The 22,981-nt window shown below is 48.4% G+C and overlaps 9 protein-coding genes across 9 annotated transcripts; 6 read left to right on the top strand and 3 right to left on the bottom strand.

Moving 5' to 3' along the window:
- Nucleotides 1–131: 131 nt before the first annotated feature.
- Nucleotides 132–670, top strand: AO090001000071 (CVNH domain-containing protein; the record flags this gene model as incomplete). The annotated part of the gene is made up of 3 exons (XM_023234364.1): nt 132–376; nt 427–551; nt 606–670. 3 exons carry the CDS (start codon nt 132–134, stop codon nt 668–670), a joined length of 435 nt encoding a protein of 144 aa, XP_023089497.1.
- An 890-nt stretch (nt 671–1,560) lies between these two features.
- AO090001000070 (uncharacterized protein) lies at nt 1,561–2,373 on the bottom strand (the record flags this gene model as incomplete). Its single annotated transcript, XM_001818580.3, has 1 exon — nt 1,561–2,373. The coding sequence occupies one exon, from the start codon at nt 2,371–2,373 to the stop codon at nt 1,561–1,563; it is 813 nt and encodes a 270-aa protein (XP_001818632.1).
- Nucleotides 2,374–4,870: 2,497 nt separating this feature from the next.
- Nucleotides 4,871–8,389, bottom strand: AO090001000069 (putative MFS monosaccharide transporter; the record flags this gene model as incomplete). Its single annotated transcript, XM_023234363.1, has 10 exons — nt 4,871–4,983; nt 6,318–6,561; nt 6,620–6,705; nt 6,755–7,044; nt 7,153–7,193; nt 7,241–7,636; nt 7,685–7,762; nt 7,812–8,084; nt 8,137–8,189; nt 8,245–8,389. 10 exons carry the CDS (start codon nt 8,387–8,389, stop codon nt 4,871–4,873), a joined length of 1,719 nt encoding a protein of 572 aa, XP_023089496.1.
- A 1,965-nt stretch (nt 8,390–10,354) lies between these two features.
- AO090001000068 (uncharacterized protein) lies at nt 10,355–11,059 on the top strand (the record flags this gene model as incomplete). Its single annotated transcript, XM_001818578.3, has 1 exon — nt 10,355–11,059. One exon carries the CDS (start codon nt 10,355–10,357, stop codon nt 11,057–11,059), a length of 705 nt encoding a protein of 234 aa, XP_001818630.3.
- Nucleotides 11,060–11,731: 672 nt separating this feature from the next.
- AO090001000067 (uncharacterized protein) lies at nt 11,732–13,325 on the top strand (the record flags this gene model as incomplete). Its single annotated transcript, XM_001818577.1, has 4 exons — nt 11,732–12,091; nt 12,145–12,173; nt 12,245–12,971; nt 13,038–13,325. The coding sequence occupies 4 exons, from the start codon at nt 11,732–11,734 to the stop codon at nt 13,323–13,325; spliced, it is 1,404 nt and encodes a 467-aa protein (XP_001818629.1).
- Nucleotides 13,326–13,590: 265 nt separating this feature from the next.
- Nucleotides 13,591–15,268, bottom strand: faeB-1 (putative feruloyl esterase; the record flags this gene model as incomplete). Its single annotated transcript, XM_001818576.3, has 2 exons — nt 13,591–14,828; nt 14,884–15,268. The coding sequence occupies 2 exons, from the start codon at nt 15,266–15,268 to the stop codon at nt 13,591–13,593; spliced, it is 1,623 nt and encodes a 540-aa protein (XP_001818628.3).
- A 2,060-nt stretch (nt 15,269–17,328) lies between these two features.
- On the top strand, nt 17,329–19,301 carry AO090001000065 (uncharacterized protein; the record flags this gene model as incomplete). The annotated part of the gene is made up of 2 exons (XM_001818575.1): nt 17,329–18,448; nt 18,514–19,301. 2 exons carry the CDS (start codon nt 17,329–17,331, stop codon nt 19,299–19,301), a joined length of 1,908 nt encoding a protein of 635 aa, XP_001818627.1.
- Nucleotides 19,302–19,746: 445 nt separating this feature from the next.
- On the top strand, nt 19,747–21,127 carry AO090001000064 (uncharacterized protein; the record flags this gene model as incomplete). The annotated part of the gene is made up of 6 exons (XM_001818574.3): nt 19,747–19,801; nt 19,854–19,955; nt 20,007–20,175; nt 20,223–20,346; nt 20,404–20,831; nt 20,884–21,127. The coding sequence occupies 6 exons, from the start codon at nt 19,747–19,749 to the stop codon at nt 21,125–21,127; spliced, it is 1,122 nt and encodes a 373-aa protein (XP_001818626.1).
- Nucleotides 21,128–21,595: 468 nt separating this feature from the next.
- AO090001000063 (glycoside hydrolase family 88/105 protein) lies at nt 21,596–22,755 on the top strand (the record flags this gene model as incomplete). The annotated part of the gene is made up of 2 exons (XM_001818573.3): nt 21,596–22,214; nt 22,304–22,755. 2 exons carry the CDS (start codon nt 21,596–21,598, stop codon nt 22,753–22,755), a joined length of 1,071 nt encoding a protein of 356 aa, XP_001818625.3.
- Nucleotides 22,756–22,981: the final 226 nt, after the last annotated feature.

Raw genomic sequence — 22,981 nt, 5'->3', positions numbered from 1 at the left:
CAACGAGCCAATGACTACATATAGGGAGCAGTTGCAACATAAATAACGTAAACAAGAACTCCAGAAATCTCTCTGTATATTCCGCGCACCTCTTCCCAATATCTACCACTATTCATAGACGCCCCGAAAAGATGCAACTGCCCCAGGCAATCGCTATCCTGACTCTGGTAGCCTCCGCCTCCGCTCATGCCATCCGTCGGGAAGAAGACAAGCCAAAGGCCGATTTTTCGAGGACCTGCGACAAGATTTCCGTTCCAAAGGGTGGCAACCACCTGGAAGCAGAGTGTACTAGGTCAAACGGGGAAGTTCTGAAAAGCTCTCTGGACCTGAACTTCTGCATCCAGCATACATATGGGGGTATGGAATTTCACGAGGAGTACGTATATCTATTGCACTTGTAGTTCGGCTGCGACTAACGTGGTGTAGCGGCCATTTCTATGGAAACCCCGGATGTACTGGTTGTCAAGTTCTCAAAGATTCGCCAAATATGTTACAGTGCGTGTGTGGGACTTCACAGGTCGGTGCCTTCAAGAAGGCAGAGCTGGACTTGGGTAAGCTCTCTTTACATATAACATCATGGTTGAGCTCTAACTGAAGTATCAAAGATATCATGGTGTGGAACAATGATGGTCTCCTGCAGTGCTATAGTCGCCGCGCGGACTCTGTCTGAGCTTGTGACGAAGGGTTTCCCCAGATATTGTCAAGGCATATACATAACCCTGCTCATTATTTCAACTACCTGTACGTATCAATGGGTGCAGATGTTGTGGATGTGATTATAGCCAGTGGTGGCAGGTTTGGTTACTATGGAAATTCCAATATATGCTGAGGCTTTGTTCGTGTTGAGACACTTGAACCGCCCACCCCCAATGTGGTCTCTATGAAATGCCCCTTTTCATTTAATTCCAAACTATAATAAGTACTGCCAAGCGTTGTCACTCTTGTGGAGTATCGAATGTACAATAGAACGAGGGAGAGAAGCGGCTGCGGGCAACAAATTTTCTTTGTGTTAACCTAATTTCGTTGCCACGACATGGCCAAAATCCTTCGTTCTTTCTATTAAGGAAAGTACCAAATTATACCAGGGAATCCCCTGACACTAATGGGAAGAAAACCTGTGTTATTACTGTAAAGTACAGGACTGAGGAGGGTTAATCCCATCACGTGGTACCTACTGACCTACCGAGTCTTGATCAATGCTGCTTACCCTTCGAAACCTGGAAAATTCTGAAAAGTTACTTTTAGAGGTTTTGCATTGCATTTCATTATTCCTATCGCTTCAAAGAGAGGCAAAGCTACCAGAGGCCAAGAGTTGTTCAATCAACTATATGACGGCTAGGCTACATGTGTTAGCACAAAACAATAACCGTACAAGATAGTTCTAATTTCTTCGCGCTTGCAAGTATCTGGTGATTTGTCTCTGCATCTGTGCAATAATCAAGATGAAATCTTTGCTGGTATGATGTCGATATGGTGAAACCGTATCTCCATTCAGAAACGAGTATACAAATACATAGTATCGAAGAAGTAAGATTAATCTTTAACACAGCATAGCCGTGTTCAAACAAAAAGACATTGTTCGTCTCCCGGAGCAGCAGGTACGGACACCGTAGTAGTGATCGTCACGACCTTTGCTTCGCCAGTGACCACACTAGGTGCAGCAGTCACCACTGCCGAAGATGTATCGTGTCCAGCGTCATTGGGGCCAGCCGGTACCGCGGTCGGTGTTGGGACCTTGTCCAAGGTCACGGGGTGGGAGTAGTCTGAGCACCAACCAATAGTCTTAGGCACGATTCCGGGCTTCACGTATTTTGAAGAGGCAGTGACAGTGGAGGAGGGAGCAGGAAGGGCGTGTGTGGATTGCGGGAGGTGGCTGGAAGGAAGGCCGAGGGAGGAATGATGAATCAGACGGGAACTGGAACCGGTAGGGCTCACCGTGACATAAACAGTCGACACCGCGTTGGTGGGACCGCAGGTGGAAGCTGGGGGTGGCGTGACGGGGTCAGAACAGCTGGTGCCATTTACAGGATCTGAGACCGTGAACCGGTCACCCTGCGCGTAGATAATGTAGACATTGGTCCCGTTGATGGCGCTGATCTGATAACCCCATTCGGGGTTGGTGTCGCAGGGGATCTGCACCGAGTATGACTGATCGGCAGTGGGCACATTCTGAGCCAGAGGAACGTAAGACGGAGGCCAGGAAACAAAGTTCCACAGGTACAGGCTGATTTCGGTGGGGTCAGTGTCCACTGTACTCCAGTTGACCGTTACGGTAGATCCGGCGGCGTAGGTCGAGTTGGCGCCCGGCTTGTTGATGCTCAGGGCGGAAGCCAGGGGGGTGAGCCCAATGGCAAAGGGGAGCAGAAAACGCATTTTTCTTGTCTTTCTTTTGGGGTTCCTTTACGGTAATTCCTTTTGTGGCTTGGTGGTATCCGGCCCCTGAATCAATTGACACAAAAGGAGTTTAGGAAGAAAAAAGAGAGTACTAAATGAATGACCGGTAAAAAAAGAGCGACTGATATTAGGATAGCTGGACAAACGAATGACAGATAGTTAGGATAAAAGGAATGTATTTCCACCCAAGAATATAGATATCAGGAAAGGGACTGGAGGGAATTAAGTAAGTAGTGGTTCCATTTGCCGGAAATTAAAGATAGGGCAGACGAACCCATGAACTCTAAGGGAAATGATAGTCAATCAAACTAACGGTTTTTGCTCCGCCCGTAAGCTTCCTTGGGCTCGTGGCTTCCTCATTAATTGGTGAGGTTTGAAAGGGCAATGAAACCCAACGGTCTGTGCTCGCCTAGCGCCTTGGCTTTGGCTCCAAAATAGATGGTTCGAGGCTCATGAAATTGGGCACAACCAGTGCCACTTCATTCTTGAATTGCTTCGTATGTAACCTTGGACGGACATAAGCAAGCATTAGTTATAAATCGCGCAGGCTTCACTGTTAATTGGTTGTAAAGCGATATGTAGACCACCCTAGCGAAGAACTAGGTCGAAGTCGGTCACGTGATCCCTTTCGCTGTTTTTCTTTTGGCCCCAAAGAGATTAATAACAGCGGGTTCCTCAGCACCAGTATCCAAGGTGACATTTCCAGTTGTCAACTTTTGTGTCATGCACTGGAATTTGAACTTTTAAAACACAATTATGCTGATACGGGCGTTAAGATAGGTTGGGCAACTGGTTGGAAGAGTATGATCTTACCATCACGCGTGTCAGGGATCGCCATCTGCTGAATATAATCAAGAGGAGGCAGATTGTGACAGATATATGGATTATGATACCGCTGATCTAATGAGAGATGTTATTTGCCTTCGTTCAAGGCGGACGATGATAACGGCATTTTGCATATTCAGAACCTCCGGGTAACTCTTGAGACTGCATAAACAATTAAAAAGCCCCTCATGCTGTTTCTCATTCTCCATAGCTACTGTGTCTGCATGTGGATGTAAGCTCCCACGTTCCTTAGAATGCAGATTCGATGTAGCAAAAAGGCCTCCTTGGGGCAGTTCCAGGTAATGATGAACACAATGATTGAGCTAGGGATGAATAAAGGAAGATGATGAGTGGAGAAGAGATTTCTAAAATCTCCACTGTAAGATCCCTATGGAGTACGCAGAGGTGGGATAGGCTCTGACGTGGTCCATGAATGCACCAAGATAAATATGACCGACACTTTTGAAAGATACCACACGCCGTTTCTTTTTCTGTCTTTCTATTGTATATTGCAAGAGGGTTACAATGTCTTGAACTTTCAGGGTAAATACCTTACGGTATCTGCCTGAAGAAACTTGGAATCAGGAATTGATCTGTGGTCGTGCCGTTCTGACCGACAGACTAAGGTGAAAAGCTTAGATATGTCACTTTTCATTCATGTAGATCATCACTGCATATTGAGCTCCGACATTAGTGTACGCCTGTCAACTATGCCTCTCAACCTGATGGAGGTGTGGTTACATACTCAACCCAAACGTGGGGACAGCTGCTATTGTTCAACGAATGAGCTGAATGCCACGTATCATGTCTGTGAAACTGCACAAGTGCTAAAGAGCGGCATTTTTCCTTAGATGCATGAGAATATTAGAGACCACATGATGTCATGTGCTATTGCCAGAAAGACTCTCCCGCTTTCATGCGAAATAAGCCTGGTGTTATAAACACCCTCTCAAGACATCGATTCTTCCCTTTTGTTTCCCGAGAAATTGTATAAAAGGATGACTGGCTCGGCATCATGGAAGGGACAATTCGAAAAATGAGAATATTCTATGAAGAGGGAACTTATGGGTTGAGGTTCCTAATCCCATCACATTTCATCAGTCGATTCCGTTTCCTAATCTCGCAAACTTATGATTCGCAAACTGCGACACAATATCAATCTACAGGTGACATGCGGGCACAGCTGTAAATCTTCACGCAGGAGGCAAAAGGTCTTGTCCAGTACCCCCACCAACAGAATGGTTAACTTTTCCCAACTGCCATTCCGTGATACCAAAGGAAGTGTTTCCAGCCTGGTAGTACATTCTGACCTCTGTTCCGGACCAGCATATAGCCGCTAGATCAATGCCTTGGATCGTCTTCCCGTTCATTGCCCTCTTTGGGTGTACAGGGGCGTACTGTCATAGCACCAGTGCCAGAAGTCGGTGTTATGGCCAGTCCAGTAGATACGGAGGTGAACTTCGCCACCACTACCAAATTGTGTAGCTGTGATAGCACAGCCACTAGGTGCGTTGGATCCACGACATTATCCATTGACCACCAGCCCTGTCCCACACTCCAGCATTTCTGGACAATATCCTTGTTGCCGTGCTGCACATAGACACTACATGGGAACGTGAGTCAACCACTCATATTCAACTGGGATACTGATTCAAACCCACCGGATTTCGTGACCAGCACCCGGTCCCTCGGAGGCTGTCACTCCGATTGATGTTCCAGGAAGCGCTTTCCCCAGGTTTCCGCCTGCGGACCAACCGCCACCCGCTTCAAGAGATATATGTAAGCAAAAGTAAAAATATCAGTCACGGTGGAGAGTATTGAACTCACACCAAACCATTTCTTGAATGTCATTATTTGGCAACTGGTAGAAGAGGTGAATCTCGCCAGTTCCTGGAAGATACGTGGCTCCAATTTTGGTGTACGGCGCAGCGCCTTGATTACATTAACGGATCCTTGCCCCCATGCGTTCGTTCCGGGATTATAGCCGCGACTTCTGACACCATCATTAGTATCGAGGAAGAAAAGACTGATCTAGGATATCAATATCATCAGTATTGATTCTGCTTTTGGATTTCACGTTAACTCGCTTGCACGAATAGTGCTACCCACATTTCTATATCCAATAACAAAATAGAGGAAGCCCCTGGGAGTCTACGTAGGGTGCGGTAGCATCGAAAAGATAGAAAGTAACCAAAGGGATAAAACTTGGATCGGTAATGGAACAGTACAATTGATATCATTAATATACCAACACTTACAATCCATAGAAGGTCGTATAGAATATATCTTCTTACCCTTATCTGTAATTTACTTACATGTATAGAATCTAATAGCTGGTCTCCTCGAGAGTACTATAGAAACTATTTCTTTCTTTAGGAGCTAGCTATTACCCTGGAGACGATAATCAGCAAAGCAGACAGATGGTGTAAAATAGCAGTTTGTATATTACCCAAGAGTCTTTTATTTGGGATTTAGTCATCGAGTGGAATATAAGTCTGAAACGTAATGCCAATTGCTTAACCATGCTATTCTATATCGGAAGGCCGAAGACCTAGTGTGCACGGACCAAGAAACTACAGTTAGTCCACGACCCACGAGGATGATTAGTAAAAACCTAACATAAATACAAAATTAAAGCTAAGTGAGGAAAACATGTACTATATCCTTTGTATATTGTCCGGCTCGCCCGGGATTGCCGGCAACAGTATGATGGCATTACGGCATTAGCAGTCGGCCAAAAGAGTTCAGGCTAAATAGACGAGATTATCCGGCAAAATGTCGGGTTTTGCATAAAATTGATATGCGGAGAAATTCCCCATGGATGACGGCTCAGGCCGAATGTGGGGTGTGGAGGCGATATAATTGGCAGATGTGCTACGAAACACTGGCAAGTTCATGAGAAGAGATATACATTAATAATCCAATAGTAAGCACTCTTAGCGACACCAGCTACTTGACACACATCACGCCATCTTACGTAGTTTAACCACCGGTAGGAACTCGGTAGCTAGACCACTTACAACACTACTCCGACACATTATCCACATGGGTAGGCTTCTCCATCACCTTCTCATCGGTTGGATGCTCCGGTTCCTCACCTAACAGAGCCAAGAGCCCAATCTCACGCTCAATCCGTCGCTTCCGGGCCTCATCTTCGGCGGCCATACCCCCAGAGCCAAAGAGTTCGTCCATCTCTTCCAAGGTACGGCCCTTGGTTTCGGGGACCAGGAACCACACCCAGAATACACCGATGGTGGTGATACATCCGAAGAAGATAAATGTACCGTAGTTCGATGCACTCAGGAAGGGGGAGGTAGAAAGACCCACGGCGAAGTTGTTGAGCTGAAAACGGAACGATCAGAATTATGGTGCCAAATCATAGATTGGAGGAATAACTCACCCAGTTGCTGCTTCCACCGATACTAACACCCTTGGCACGCATACTCAGGGGGTAGACTTCAGAAACCACGATCCAGGCAACAGGACCTATGACAGTTAGTCAAAGCCGAGGGATGTCAGACGTGGTTCGACTCACCCCATGAATAGGCAAAGTTGATAATGAAAATCCACACAAATACTACAGCAACCCATCCAGGAGCCTTGTGCTCGGCAAAGGTATGTTGGTATGATCCAATAATACCAGCCACAATAAAGTGGCAAACAGCCATACCAATGCCACCCGCAATGAGGATCTTCTTGCGACCAATATTGTCGACCCAGAGAACGGCTGGAATAGTGAAGACGAACTCGAAGATACCAGCTACTCCAGTGGCCAGCAATGAAGTAGTGGTACCGCCGAGCTCCAGATCCTTAAAGATTTGTGGGCTATGAACGATTAGAAGTGTCCATCTGGTGCAGCGAAAGACTTACGCATAGTAGTTGATCCTAGACGTGGTTAGTACACGTTATATAATCTCAACGGTGGGGACTTACGCATTGATACCATTCCACTGCTGAAAGACCATAATCAAACACTACAGTTGTCAGCGATCGCCAAGGAAAGCTTTCTCGAGTAACATACGGCAACAGTGGTCCTCTTGAACAGGGATTTATCCGTAATGAGGGACATGTAATCATGTACCCCAATCATGAAACGGCTCTTGAATGACCCATCCTGATACTGCGGATACTTCTTCCGCGCTGTCTCTTCCTCAAACATGCGGAGCGCCTTCATCTCCAAGAATTCGATGCGCACGAGCATATCATCGACAGAGGCGTCGCGCAGACGCGCTACGGTCTGTAGACACTCCTCTTCACGGCCCTGATTCATTAAATGACGCGGCGACTGAGGCATGAACAGCATCATGCCAACCGCCAGAACGAGCGCGGGAAGAATTTGGATGCACACCGGAATCTCCCAGGCGGCAATAGATTGACCCTCTCCCGTTCCGCCGATGAAGTTTGTGCCATATCCAATCTGTCAAATTAGCTCAGCCACGAGATGAAAGGGCAGTATGGTACTTACCCAGAAACTGACCATGATACCGAACGTAATAGCCAATTGCTGAACGGCGACTAGAGATCCTCGGATTTCGGGAGGAGCCTGCTCAGGTGAGACAACGTCATCCGAATGGGAGTTATATTCAACAAACCAGCTCGGCGTTGTAAAGCGGGACAATCATACTCAGGTTACCGACTCCCAGACCGGTGACGAACCGACCAGCATAAACGAAGTCTGGGTTCGTAGTGCACGCCTGAACAATGACTCCCACACAGAACACGACCACGGCCACAACCACGGTCACACGGCGACCCAACGCGTCGGCCAAATATCCATTTGCGAGTGTTCCCAACCAGGCACCTAGCTCAAGAATGGAGGTGAGCATACCCTGAGCGGTACCTGTGTGTTCTGCATATCCTTGGGTCTGTATCATATCAGCAGGTGTTATGGGGCGCAAAGGGCTACTGCGCGCATACCGCATCAATGAAGGACCGCATGGTAAGAATTTGGGCAAACATTCCCTGGTTATCTGTAGGAGATTAATCTTCTCATCACGAAGTGTTTTGGAACCAGGCGGTACATACATCCGTAGACCAAACCACCCAGCGAGGCGAACAGCGCAATACCAAACGCTTTCTTGCTGCTGACCAGCCCGCGCCATCCGACTCTGCCTCCAGCAAGCTCTGCGCGCTTGGCAGAGATGCCTTGAGAGGCCATTCCACCCGCCATATTGGCGATACAAAGAAGGAGTCGTCGATATTCGGTATAAAACTTGCCCTATGGAGGTCGAAAGGGCTATATGAGAGTAGCTGCTGTAGAGAATAGAGTTGAAGTTGAGTAAGGAAACAGTCGCGACCGTCGTAAAGATGCCGATCAGAAACCCTCTCAGGGGAAAAGGTCCTGGGATCCCGGCTCATAACGGCCTTTTGTCTTCTTATCCATGAGCCAGAGCAGCTCCTGCGACTGCTGCTCCGACCTCCGCAGGCTTTCCAATTTCCGGTAAGGATCGCTGGTCTAATTTAGCCAGAGTTTCCCACTGACGTGTTACGGTGTTATCCCCGGCTATTTACCCCCGTGGGGGCTGATAAGTAAGGGCTGATAAATCTATTCGGATTGTCCACCCGTGCCGAGGTGTGGGAATCATTCCTCTTTGCACTATTAAGCTTCGTGGCTACGCCTTCGGTATGTTAATTAGTCTTGGCTAGACGGCATGCCGTAGAGAATTGGCATTAGGCTAGATGTTGCTAGTATTATTTCTAGTGGAAGAGAGAGAAGAACCTCACCAAAAAAAAAAAAAAAAACTGCATGCCAGGTCCGGGTGCAAACAACGTGGCATGGGCCATAGCTCTCATAACTCTGTACTTTCCTACAGGATAATGTGGACTGATGTGGGTTAAATCCGGGGGAATATCCCGTAAGCAAAGAACAGACTGTGGAGAGATGGAGCATCGGATGAGATTTTATCCGATTAATCTCGGCGCAAACGGGGCGGAATATCCCTCGAACCCCCCCGGATGTCTCTGGAATATATGCGAGTTTGATAGGAGTTCTCTCGAGAGGATCTTTCCTTTTAGAATCAAGTAAGCACGACTGATCTTTGTTCCTTTCCTAGTAACCCTCACCTCCCAAAACGCTGCAACACCAGCATTCTTTATGTATGCCAAAATCGATTTGCCAAGGCCTGCGGTGCCCTAACAAGCATCAAACTACTAGCGAGTCAGCTAGTCCATAACGAGGTATTTAATGCAACATCGCTTACTTAGCCGCTACAGTAAATGCCGATAATTGCCCCTCCACAAGGAGCTTACGTGGTTTTCCCCCTGTTCCGCTCTCATCACTCTCTGCGGGTGTGCTTCCGTCGGCTTTAAGTCTCCTCAATTATACTAACGGCAATGAGAGACGTGCCCGATTCGAGTGCGCCTAAGAGGATGCGCATAGCCCGAGCTCCTAGGTCAAAATCCGGATGCCGCACATGCCGGTTCGTAGATAACGCCGAAGCTTCCAGACGGTACACTAATTTCCTTGGCTAGAATACGGCATGTCAAATGCGACGAATCACCCGATAGGTGCTTGAACTGTGAGTCAACTGGGCGCCAATGTGACGGCTACGATCTTGATCGACTGCCTTCAAAGAAAGGACCCGCCAGCAGCACAGCCCTCGGCCTCCATCAAATGCGCTTGGTGCTCCCAGATCAAACATCCGACGAGAGGCGATGTTTCTCATATTTCCAATGCTCTACTATCCCGATGATAAATGTCTGGTTCGATCACCAGATGTGGGAACGGCTTACACTCCAGATGAGTCACGCTGAGCCGGCCATCTGCCATGCGGTCGTCGCGGTGAGCGCCTTGCAGCAGCTAGTAGAAACAACTGGTATACCCGTGTTACCCGAGGATATGACGAATCGCTACCACCGCTTCGCTTTGGGTCAGTACAACCGAGCGGTCACGCATCTGATCTCCCGGATGAACTCCAATGACCCCAGCGTGAAGAATATGGCCTTGGTGTGCTGTTTACTGTTCGTGGTCTTCGAGTTGACTCGTGGGCGGTATGACCTAGCGATCGTTCATCTTCAAAACGGAGTTAAACTGCTGGGTGCCGATGCTCAAAGACCGAATTATAGCTCCCTATACCATGCCCATCCCTCTTTAGCCCTAGAGCGGCAGATAGATCCATCTTTCGCCGCTGCAATAATGCACCTGGACCTGCAAAGCGCACATTTTGGAGTCTCCAAACTACATGACGGGCTGGATCTAGAAATGTTCGCGCACCAAGTCGAAAGCGCACCGGCAATTGATGATTTCCGGACTATCCAGGACGCGTGGATCGTCCGTGACCGTATCTTCATTCAGTTCTGCATGTTTGGTTCTCTCTGTGAGTCGTTCTCTGCAGATGAGATATCCGCGAACTATAGCGTATTATGTACGGAGCAGAGGAAACAGCAGGCGCAGCTGGCTGGTTTTGCGGCGGCGCTGGATCGCTTTGAGGAGGCGAGCCTTCGTCACAGATGTCTTACGCCGAAGGAGCAAAGGGCCATGGCAATCCTACGTATGCATCATGCGGCGCTTTCCGTCGTTACGGATATATGCTTGATAAAGTGTAGCGAAACTATCCGTAGTATCTCCACGGAACGCTTCAATAATGTTGTCGATCAAGCGAAGAGCATCACGACCAGTTTGAAGGAGATTGCACCCCGAAGCACACCTCGCCGTCCCACACTTCTGATGGAGACAGGTACCATAGCACCCCTGTTCTTCGTCATCGCAAAATGTGATAATCCGGGAGTTCGCCAGAGAGCACTGAAGGTCCTGAAGTCATGGCCGCACCGAGAAGGCTTGTGGGATTCCCAACTGGCCGCAACGTTGGCTCGTCAGATGATGTTTGCCGAGGCACGGTAGACCAGAAGAATGTATCTTCTCATTATTTGTTGTGCTGTACTTCGGGCATGCATAGTGTCGACGTGGAAAAGAAGTACAGCGGTCACCTGATTCACATTCAATGAGATTCAGCCGTGACAACGCACAACTAGCATTCACGTGTCAGAAGTATTACCTGTCGTTGTGGCTACAGGCAAATATGCATAGTAGTATTGTACGGTGACTCTTTGCTTGTAGGGCTTTACCCCGCCTGTGATCTTCGGACCGAGGAGGGTTACCATTCCGGATTCGGCATAGGAAGGGCAGTTATGTTGCGCATAGAAGAGCGTTTATGCTGCATCGTGTTCACTCAGTTTCTATTCTTATAGCCTAAGAGCGGGGTCCTGCTGTTCTATTTCTTAGCAGAAGAACCTCGATCTGACGTAACTAAAGCCATGTGAAACCCTGACTTTTCCAGCTAGAATCATGGGGCCTGATGATCTGCAAGTTAGTTATACAACACCATGAGTCTCACTGTTCAGGAGGACTTCCATATCTCGTGCTTCCGACATAAGATGTATTTAATTATGCCGACCTCGGTCCGCGGAGAGCTAACTTATAGAAATCACCATACTCAGCAAATCGTATATATTATTCTTCGATAGTAGGACTTCATGATGTCTTGCACCATGTACCATATTATAATTTGCAATAATGTCTACTACCAAGAACGCGAAAGGAAATCGAGTCGAGTACCACTACTGGGACTATAGTTTCGAGTGGACTGATGAGCATCGCCCTGCGAGCGAGTTCGAGTCTTGGATTCACAGTTGCGATGGCCTTGCCGATGAGTGCAATCAGATCTTGAACGACTTACCTGCCCCTGTCGACGATGAAGGTGGCAATGTTTCCAAGCGAGACCGATATGCACTTTTGACAGGGAATCGTGAAAAAGACCCGAAGCTCGAGGAACTGTGGAACCAGATCAATACGGTTCCCGAGTGGGTGAACTGGGCACAGATTCAACGTGGCCAAGATGTATATTGGCGATATATGCTTCCTATCATGAACTCGGTATGACTCTCTTGTACCTTGGAGAGAGACACTGCTAACTCTATCACGTTTAGCTCACATATAATAGCTTACTCGGTGGAATGTATGATTTTCTCTCTAGTTTCGTTTACCTACTACTTAATGCGTTCACGCTCTAATCACAGCAACATATAGGGGAGCCATTCGTGTGGGAGAAACATTATCACGGACTGGCGGGTTCAGCGCCACTGTCGTTCGTCGCCGACTACTAGAGACCGCCCAACATGCATTCCAAGTGAACAGCTCTGTGGACAGCATGAAGCCAGGAGGAGCCGGGCATCTCGCGTGTGTTCGAGTCCGGCTCCTTCATTCAACCGTCCGTCTCAAGATCATGAGCCTGGTGGAGCGAGACCCAAGTTACTACGATGTCCAAAAATACGGCTTGCCCATCAACGACCTGGACGCCTTTGCTACTATCAATACGTATAGCAGCACCGTTATCTGGCTAGGGCTTCCGCGTCAGGGGATACACCTCAGCAACCAAGAAATGGAGGATTACATCGCTTTATGGCGCCTGGTAGCCTGGTATATGGGCGCCCCAGCCGAGCCCTTTGAAAGTGCAGCCAAGGCAAAAATCTGGTCCGAGTCTCTGCTCATCAATGAATTTGCCCCGACCGATACTGGAAGGATCCTTGCAAAGAACATCGTAATAGGAATGGAAAATACCGCTCCTACATATGCCTCGAAAGAATTCATGGACGCCTTAGCCCGGTTACTGAACGGCGATCAGCTTTCGGATGAGCTCCATATTCCGCAAACGAGTCTGTACTATCGTATGCTGATGTGGGGATACTGTCTTTCGGTGAAGTTACAGGCCAAAGCACTACCAAACATTGGCTTTATTGAGAAATATGTTTTTGAAGTATGGAACCCCTTCCTCCATTTCCCATTGCCCCCGCAGGATACTGACCGTGAATCTCAACTACAGTCTCGCCGTCGGATGATGTGGAAGGGTCTTATGGATGAAAAACACGGCCTCGGAAAGGAAACAATCTTCGACTTTAAATTCGTCCCAAGCCTCAACCGAACTACACACGAGGGGAAGCGGAAATCCTATAGGTTTAAGAGGCCCGGTCTTGAGGTCCTGTCCTATATGGGTCTCCTTACTGCCTTTGGGAGTGTTGCCGCCCTCAGTACCGCACTTTATCTGGCAGCAGCAAAGGTTTTGCTTGGGAGTCAAGTTGTGCCAGACTTGAGTTACCTTATACGTGCTTAGTTGGACTCCTGGGGCGCGGTATGTTCTGATCTATGATTTGGCAGTTGTGTGATTCGTGTTAGACAAGAATGGCTTTGGTATCTTCACCCTCTGCATCGCGATAATCATGTATTCCAAATATTCAGTTAAAATTATGTATAGCCGTACTGATTGATCTCTCTTATTTTACCATAATACTACTTGTCTAGTAATGGTAGCTTGGATTGCATTCTCTGTATAGCGTGACTGCAATGCTTAAGTATATCTTAGGTTTGACAGACATAAACTATACACATTCCCAAGCGTTCTCATCCGTATACGAACCTGGCCCGACATATCGATTGCGCTTGGGATACTTGCAGTGCTTCCGACGATACTCCACAGTCGAGCCATTCAGCTTAGCACCCCGGACAAAATCAGGAGCGACACCTTCTTCCACCCACTGAACCATGGCAAGAAGAACATTATCCTGTGGATTATTTCCTGCAAATGTTCCAGTCCCCTGGCCGATCGCCGAGGGCCCATCTGCATTTGCGCAGTGAGCCATGCCGCTGATTGGGAAGAAACGGTAGAAGCTGTCGAGTTCAGAGGGGCTGAGATTCATGGTGTCGGCAACGTGCTTATAGTAGACTTTAGAGCTCTCGGAGGAAATGATCGCATCTTCCATGCCGTGGTAATGAAGGACCTTGCCGCCTTTCTTCTGGAAGGGAGAGAGATCGCCGTTCCAGGTGGAGATTTGATACGGGTCCTGAGCGTTGGCAATGGCGGCGTCTTGCACGGTCCAGGTTGCTACGTCCCAGTTGGTATTGTTGAATACCACGTAGCGATACCAATCTTCGGCATAAGCGAAAGGTGTCCCGCTGTAGTAACTGGAGTAGGCTGCTAGCTCGGATCCGGGCTGCATCCGCGGATAGAGGAACGAGCCATTCAGCCCATAGGTTGCACTGAAGACACCATTGACTGTCTTGACCTGCGCTCCAGTGAGACACGTGCCGGATGTGGAGGATTGGGTCGCATTGCATAGCAGAGCTTCAATGATCGGCTGACAAAGATCTGGATCCTCAATGATGCCGTCCTTCGCGCCGTCGAGGGAATCACATTGTCTGATGATCTCATTGTGTACCGCAGTCCATTGTGTTTCTGTCACGAATGTCTCTGCGCTGGAGTCGCCCGTGAGGGTGAGGAATCGGGCACCCCAGCTGGTCAGATTAATGAAATTGAAAGCAGGTGCACCAGCCACAACACCGTCAAAGTCGTCTGGGAACGTCTGGACGGACTTCCATCCCTGTCGTCCTCCAGTCGAGCAACCGAGGTAGTATGACTTGTTATAGCCTTGAGGATAGAAGTTTTTCGTCAATTCTTTCCCGACAACGACGCCGGTATGGAGGGCACGGTAAGCAAAATCCTCAACCACCTCGGTGTTTTGATAGAAGGAGACACCATTGTTACCAAAGTGTCCGTTATTTGTGCCAACCGTGGCAAATCCATACCCAGCGGCATAGGCCATGTCATCATACTTGACACCTATACGTCATGGTTTAGTTAAGGTGGAACTGGTCAAGGCAAAAAGGTCACATACAGCCACCAAGACCGCCATTTCCTGTGCTCAAAAACCGACCGGAGTAGTTGCTGGGCAGCCAGGCTTCCATGAAGATTTGACTCTTGCTGGAGGTCGTTACATTGAGGGCAATGCGACAGAATGCAAATGTGCTGGTTATTGGGTCCTCATCTCCGCCGCAAATGGACGGATTATCGGCCATGGAGATGTTGACACCGGCCGGGACATAGGTTACCGAATGAACATTCGCATTAGTTACGTTGATCTTTGCTTTGAATGATTCACATTCAGCCTGGAATGAGGAGCCATGGTGGTCGGAGCCATTAGAAGAGGAAGTTGAATCTATAGCAGCAGCCGCAGCTGCGGTTGAAGCTAGAAAAGGCAATAAGAGTTGCATGACAAGCATGGAAGAATAATGCTACATTGCGATTGACATTTCCCGAGCTACATGCTTGATTTTATAAGTTTTTGCCGTCCTGTACCCAGGGGATGATTTCATCTAGAAGTGAAGTATCAGATAATAATACCCCTGAGTCGGGACCCCACAAACGGCAAAAGTGAAGGATGGAAAATAAGCACCAAATACCGGGGTAAGACTGTAAAATACAGGACCTCTAGATGCCTCGGCGATACTTTGGATCGAGCAGGTCGAAAGCATTGGAGATCGGCATTTATACGTCCCGTGCAAGTTTGAGTGGAGAAGAATCCGCCATTTCCCCGCACTCCATGATTTTCTCCGCGATCCAGACGCGTCTCCGCCTTCAACAAAACACGGCTGGGATTCGGCAATTGATCTGACGATTAGCTGCCGGTATATATCTCAAACATATGGTGTATCCCGAACGTGTTCAACACGGGCTCTTTGTAGGTTTTGACATACTGGTTATTTGTGACCACCAGGGTTGTTTTGTCAAGGAGGATTGACCATTGAGCCCCTTGCCAATGTACAGAAGTGTTCGTTCTCTGTCCATCCACGACCACAATAATTATTTGCTGACCAAAGAGAGGTGAAATGAAGTCTCCTTCATTCGGTATGATCTGCTCTCGGTGGTCCAAAGACCCCTTCCTGTTAGGGGTCCCGTCTCATTTCGCGTTCCACAGTCAATAACGGTGTCCGCTGATTCGTGGTGGCTTTCAAGTTTGTCGTCAAGTTTTAATACTGGTGGGTCTATCTAGCGAGCATCAAATGAGACATGTTGCCAGAATGGACAGGGAACCTCGGAGTAGTTATAGATGGAGTACTTACCCTGTCACTGGCCTTCACTCGGCCCGAGGAAGCCTGGATGAGAACGTCGGGAAAGTTAGCGATCGGCTTTGATCTTATACCGTACGCCAATACTCTCAGCGACTTCTTGCTATATGTGATAACCATATATGCTCCAAATCATTGACTTAAGACCGTACTGTATCCACGAAGGGTCGCCTGTTGGCTTAGTCAAAGTGTTGATGTCCTGGAAAATCAGAATGGGGGCAAAAGTGGACACCGGATTGTAGTCAGGTTTTATTCCTTGACGGGACACCTATCTAGATATGAAGGATTTGGTTTAGTCCTTGTCTCTCATTGTCAACTCGGTCGCTGTAGTGTTTTGGGGCATGTCACCGTAGGTCGGCAACCACGGTTGGTTATTCTCAAAATCAACATAAACATATCGACCCGTTCGTAATTAGCTCTTGGTGTGCTTCCACACTATCCTGTTGATTCTTTTCTCTAAACAGATATGGTGGCTAGATGAGAACGTTAAGTCCAGAGATTCGGGTGCAAAGTGTCTACAGCCTAGGGCAAATGCATAGCCCGGTTTAGGCGCATCGGACAGGACATGACTAAGTAGGCAGAGACATTTCCTGGTCGGGAAGCACGCGACAAACCCTTAGTAATTGACATAGTAACAGATATAGCGCAACTAGGGACAGCACCATGGTCAGTTCACATTTACTCATGTCGGACAGATTCCGACGCATCTGATTAGATTAGATTCCCTCGGATCAGCTCCTAATTGGCTGCTCTGGCCGGGAGCCAAGAGGTCAGTAACCAAAAGTAGAATATGGATCCCATGACCTAAGCATTTCCAAAGGCACCCAGCGTTAGCATATTAGAGAGAGTAGGAATGATGATTGGTATCAACCGTGCTGACATCTCCACATGTCCTTGATTTGCTGGACCTAGTCCTATGCTTGTTCAAGTACGGTGGTGCGACGCGGTCCAGTCTCCATCTACGGTGAGACGGGAAGGCCAGAAAGTTGGGAATCTAGGAACTACTTATTGCAAAGGAAAAATAATTAGTAAAGTTAATACAAAAGATCGTACCACAGGATCTTATCAGATTGAAAATATAAATGACTGAGGAGGGAAAAAATGGTTCCTTGCTCAATCAATTTCTGGTCCAAGGCCAAACGTGTACTCACTCGCCAGAAATATATACCCTGTCCATCGTTTTATGAGGACTTCAAAGCTACCAAAATCCCATCATGTCACCGAGCGATCAAATCACCCAGGTCACAGGGCTTGACAAAAATTATGAGCTCACTTTGAAGCCCACAATTGGGGATCCCCAACAGTCGCAGGGAGTCACTCGAATGGAAGCCGTCTATCGCGAAGCCAAGTCGGATCGGAAGACATTGTGGCTCATCGGAGTATCAGTGCTCGTCTGTGCGTGGGCCTACTCGCTCGACTCGTCTACTACGTCCTACTACTCAGTCGATGCCTCCTCGTATTTTAAACAGCACAGCTCGGTGCTCTCCACTCTATCAATTGCAACAAGTATCATCAGTGCAGTGAGCAAACCCTTTATCGCGAAGATCTCCGACATCACATCCCGTCCATACACATACACGTTGGTCCTGTTCTTTTATGTACTCGGGTATATCATTGTTGCCACCTGTAGGACCATCGCCGGCTACGTCGTTGGAGAAGTCTTTGTCGCCATCGGGAGCTCCGGGCTTGACTTGACCAACGACATCATCGTCGCCGACCTGACGCCGCTCGAATGGCGCGGATTCGCGAGCTCCATGCTCTCCACACCCTTCATAATTAATACCTGGTTTGCGGGTAAGATTGTGGATGCCATTGATAGTAAAGGGCAGTGGCGCTGGGGATACGGCATGTTTGCCATCATTATGCCCGTCGCCCTCGGACCAGCCGTCGCCACACTCATCTACCTCGATCGCAAAGCCAAGAAGAACGGCATCGTGAACATCGCCTCCTCTAATGCCGCCCGTCGAGCCGCTGGGAATCTTTCTGAGAGAGAGGGCCGTGACATACCCCATGGTACGGTCTCAGCACGAGCGGCTGGGCCTTCAGAGCCTTGGATGCGGTCTGCCAGGCGCATCCTGGACGAAATTGATGCATTGGGCCTGGTCTTGCTGGGGTTCGGCTGGTCGCTCTTGCTACTACCATTTTCTCTTAAGACCTACGCCGATGGTGGATGGCGGAACCAATCCCTTATCGCCATGATGATCGTTGGTGGCCTCCTCCTGATCGCCTATGTTATCTACGAGGTGAAATGGGCCCCCGTACCTAGTGCACCTCGTCGACTGGTATTCAATAAAACTTTCACAATGGCCATCATTATCGATAGCTTCTACATGCGTGAGTTCTTCCCACCCTGCTATTTCGCTTATTCATTATTACTGAGCTATTGCGCACAACATCAGTTGCCGGAAGTGTTCGCGGTCTCTACTGGGACTCATATGTCTACATTGCTAAGCCCTGGAGCTACCAGAACTGGGTCTACTACGGCAATACCCTCACCCTCGCCCTCTGCATTGCCGGACCTTTTGTCGGCCTCCTACAACGATGGACACATCGGTACAAAGCCATTCAGATCGCCGGTCTAGTGATCAAAATAATCGGTATGGGAATCATCTTGGATGGGAACATGGCAACTGCCAACACCGGAGCCATGGTGATGGCGATGATCCTCGTCGGATTCGGTGGTTCTATGTCTGTGGTCGGATCGCGCGTTGCGTCGCAAGCATCCGTCCCGCATCAGGATGTCGCGCTGGCTATTTCACTGTTAGCATTATGGTCGAAAATTGGTAGAGCTATTGGATCGGCGATTGTTGCTGTGATCTGGGCAGATCAGATGCCGAAGCAGTTGCGAAAGTACTTGCCATCCAATGCCACCGAAGCCGATGTGAAAAAGCTGTTTGGTAGTCCCACGTCTATTCGGAAGTTATACGGCTTTGATGATCCGATGCGTGTGGGAGCGGTGCTGGCATATCGGCACGCGTTATATTATTGTCTGGCTACTGCGCTGGGACTCGCGTTTATCCCTCTTATCGCTTCGCTGTTTCAGCACAATTACTTCCTGGGCAAGTCGCAAAATGCTGTCACAAATGTCGGAAATGATGGGCTGCCCCTCGCTGAAACTCGTCGGTCGGAGCTGGAGCCTCCCAAGAACAAGAAGGAGGCGTTCCTGCGCTTCTGGGCCGGTAAGTAAATCGGACGGACATCGTGTGAGCGTATGAATGCTGTTTGAGATGGAGGGAGGTCAGATGTCTGTGTATTGCAGGATGGCCTTACTATACACGTATTAGCAATATTCTAATGAGATAAGCAAGACCTGACATGGTTGGTTAACTTGGCTTGAAGACGGCAAATATGTAGTGCGGATGGCGTGCCCCAGCCCCGGCATAACATCACTTTATTGAGTCGTTATTACTTCCGTAAGCCAATGATGGGGACTTGTAGCACCAACGCCCGACTCGAGACGCGTGGTAAAGCTTGCGTGCTTTCTCACATTATTGGTAATCATCGGAAGGCGCATAATGCGGGGTTGAAGTGTTATATAGCGTTCATCTTCAGGGTGGCCTATTGCTTGTATTCTTGTCGCCATCTTGTCTTCTCACAGGTGCTCTTCAATAATCAAGACTCTTTTATTCAATATGCCTGCCAAGCTCATTGATAGATATGATCACGTTCCAGTGACGAAGGAGAACCGTGAGTAACAATACTCACCCACTTTAGTCGTCCAATGAAACTGATGACACAGTTGACTGGGCTGAGCTCGTCACCCTTGACCTCAGCCAATATGACCAACCTGGAGGAAAAGAAGACCTTGTGAAGCAATTGGATCACGCTGTGCGGCACGTGGGTGAGTATCCTGATCCACATGTATCGCGTTGTCTAATATTGTTGGAAATAGGTTTCTTCTATGTCAAAAACTTCAACATCAGCCAAGATGAAATCGATCGCCAATTTGCCCTCGGTCGCGAGTTCTATGCACTTCCTCTAGAAGAAAAGCTCAAGTACCACAGCGCCTCTGACCTCGAAAAGGGGGAATATAACGGATATAGACCTGCGGGACACCGGGCGTAAGACCTCTACTACAGCTGCTCAGAAAATAGACTAACCTCGGGAGTCTTGGAAACGGAGTCAAAGACAATGTACAGGTTTACAATATTCCAAAGTTCGACGGCTATCACCAACGCCAGCAGCCGCCAATTCTCGGGGATCATCTGGAAGAGATTGAGGCATTTAGTCGGGTATGTACTACCAGTTTATACCGCACCTGACCACCCCCATAGTAATGATGAATACAGAAATGCCACACAGAAGTAGTAGAGAAGCTTCTCCGTCTGTTCGCCATCCTCCTTGAACTTCCCGACGAGGACCAACTTGTCAAGGACCATCAATACGATGTGAAAGGCGAGGACCATCTTCGGTACATGCACTACGCAGCCCGCGGGGCCGAAGAGAACAAGATAGTGGGCGGTATGTACGTACCTGGACATACGGATCTGGGGACAGTCACTCTACTCTTTCGCCAACCAGTTGCGGCATTGCAAATCCTCAATTCCCAGGGTCAGTGGAAATGGGTGCGTCCACAAGATGGAACCATCACGGTCAATACCTGTGATGCCTTGACTGCTCTTACGGGTGGTCTAATCAAGTCAAGCATTCATCGTGTACATGTGCCACCAGCTGACCAGGCTCATGTGGATCGATTAGGAGTATTGTACTTTGCACGGTGAGTTTGTTATTGAGGGTCGGAGCATAACAAATACTTACTCCTTATGTAGGCCGAATAACCATGTTGTGCTGGACCCGATTCAAAACAGCCCCCTGCTCAACCGACTTGGGCTTACGCAGAATGTCTTCACGGAACTGGGTCAGCATTTGACCACTGAGCAATGGGTCAAGGTCAGACAGACTCAGCAGCAAAGACGCACACGGGATGCGAAGATTTCAGAGGATGGGAAGTACACTTATCAGCCGAAGGATCTTGAGATAATCCCTGGTCTGCACGCCAAGGTATACAATTAGGTTATAGCACAGAGTATAGTAGTGTCATATATCTCACTAAGAAATCCGATCAATTTTAAACATACCACCTTAGAGCAAACTGTATGGTCTAGATTGTTACTGCTTGGCGGAGTACTGCGCCACTCATACGGGGCTCCTAAATCCTTAGGCACAATTCCAATTTCCTTGGCTAATATTAATGTAAACAACGAAGACTGGGAAAAGAAGACAGAAGCGGAAAATTCCACCATTTACCATCATGCTATCGTGGCTTATCTGCAGCTAAATTTAAAGTTGCGGGGTGTTATTCGTGGGGTTTTCTGCGGGAGGAGGAGGCGATAATTCATCCGTTTCTTGGCTGAAGAGCTCCTGTATGGGGTAGAGATACCCGAGGCTAGGGTATATAAAAGATGTAAAGTACATAGACAGCTACTGATGACAGAAAGAGCAGGATTAGCTATCATACTAGTCTAATCACCTCTCCTCAAGATGCGATCATCTATAGCCCTCCTCGCCGCGACGGCAGGTACAACACTGGCGTCCAGCAACAACTACACAGAATGGATGGCTTCATCTTGGTTGTCCAAATCGGTGCCCGTATCCCGGAACTACGCTTACGGTGTACTCTATCGTGGCATTGAACTCGCTCACAACAAAACCAACAACGCCGAATATCTAGACTTCATTGAGTCTCAACTCTCGGGCGTCGTGAGCGATTCAGGCGAATTGATCGACTATAACCTCACCGACAAAATCTCCCTTGACGATCTACGGATCGGTACAAACTTCCTGGCTGCTTGGGCCGCCACTGGTCAGGAGAAGTTCAAGCTAGGAGCCGATACTCTCCGCCGACAGATTGATATAACGCCCCGCAATGAGGGAGGTGGGCTATGGCATCGTGATCCTACCTATCCCAACCAGATGTGGCTGGATGGGATTTACATGTCGACTAATTTCTACGCGCTGTACACTGCATGGTTCGATGCAGATAACAGCACTGCGTGGGATGATATTATGCTCCAGTTTGACTTGATCGAGGAGCATTGCTTGCGTGAGGATGGGCTGCTTGTCCATGGATTTGATTACAGTAAAGCTGCTGTTTGGGCTGGTATGTCATCTACATCTCACAAATCGCTGTTTCATCCCCTTCCATTATCCTCAAGTTTGATCAAACAAGAAAGTAACAAAAGCTTGCAGATCCTGAAACAGGTGCTGCTCCACTCGTCTGGAATCGCGCCCTGGGCTGGTATTTCATGTCCCTTCTGGATATCCTGGATTACTTTCCCAAATCCCACCCAGGCTGGGAGACCAACTTGAGCCGATTCCAGAAACTAGCGCAAGCGCTTAAACAAGCTCAGGATGAAAGTGGTGGGTGGTATTTGATCATGAACGATCAATACCCGAGCGACCCCAGGAACTACATTGAGAGTAGTGGGTCTGCCATGTTCACATATGGATTCTTAAAGGGTATTCGGAACGGATTCCTAGAGGAAAGTGAATATTCTCAGGTGGCCGACAAGGGGTATAAGCTGCTTGTCGACAGGTTCGTGAGTAAAAATGACAACGGGACGTTGAACTGGGAGGGAACGGTGGAGGTGGGAAGTCTAAGCAGCAACGGGAGCTTCGAGGTAAGCCCTGATGTTTACTGAGCACCATATCATTGCACCAAGGCTTTACTAACTGTATGCAGTATTACATATCTGTTCCCGTGGTGCAGAATGATGTTAAGGGCGCGGGGCCGTTTATGTATGCGAGCTATGAATTGGAGGCCTTTTGATATAGGGTGACCAAGGAAAGGCCACGATGAGGATGGATCATACTCAGCAAACAAGAGCTCTAGCTAAGAGCTTATGCGCTTGCGTTTTACGTTCCCTG

The sequence above is a fragment of the Aspergillus oryzae genome, chromosome 2 (assembly GCF_000184455.2).
Source record: "Aspergillus oryzae RIB40 DNA, chromosome 2".
NCBI classification, from domain to species: Eukaryota; Fungi; Ascomycota; class Eurotiomycetes; order Eurotiales; family Aspergillaceae; genus Aspergillus; species Aspergillus oryzae.
The sequence above is the reverse complement of the archived record's forward strand: the minus strand, read 5'-3'. Positions and strand labels throughout refer to the sequence as shown.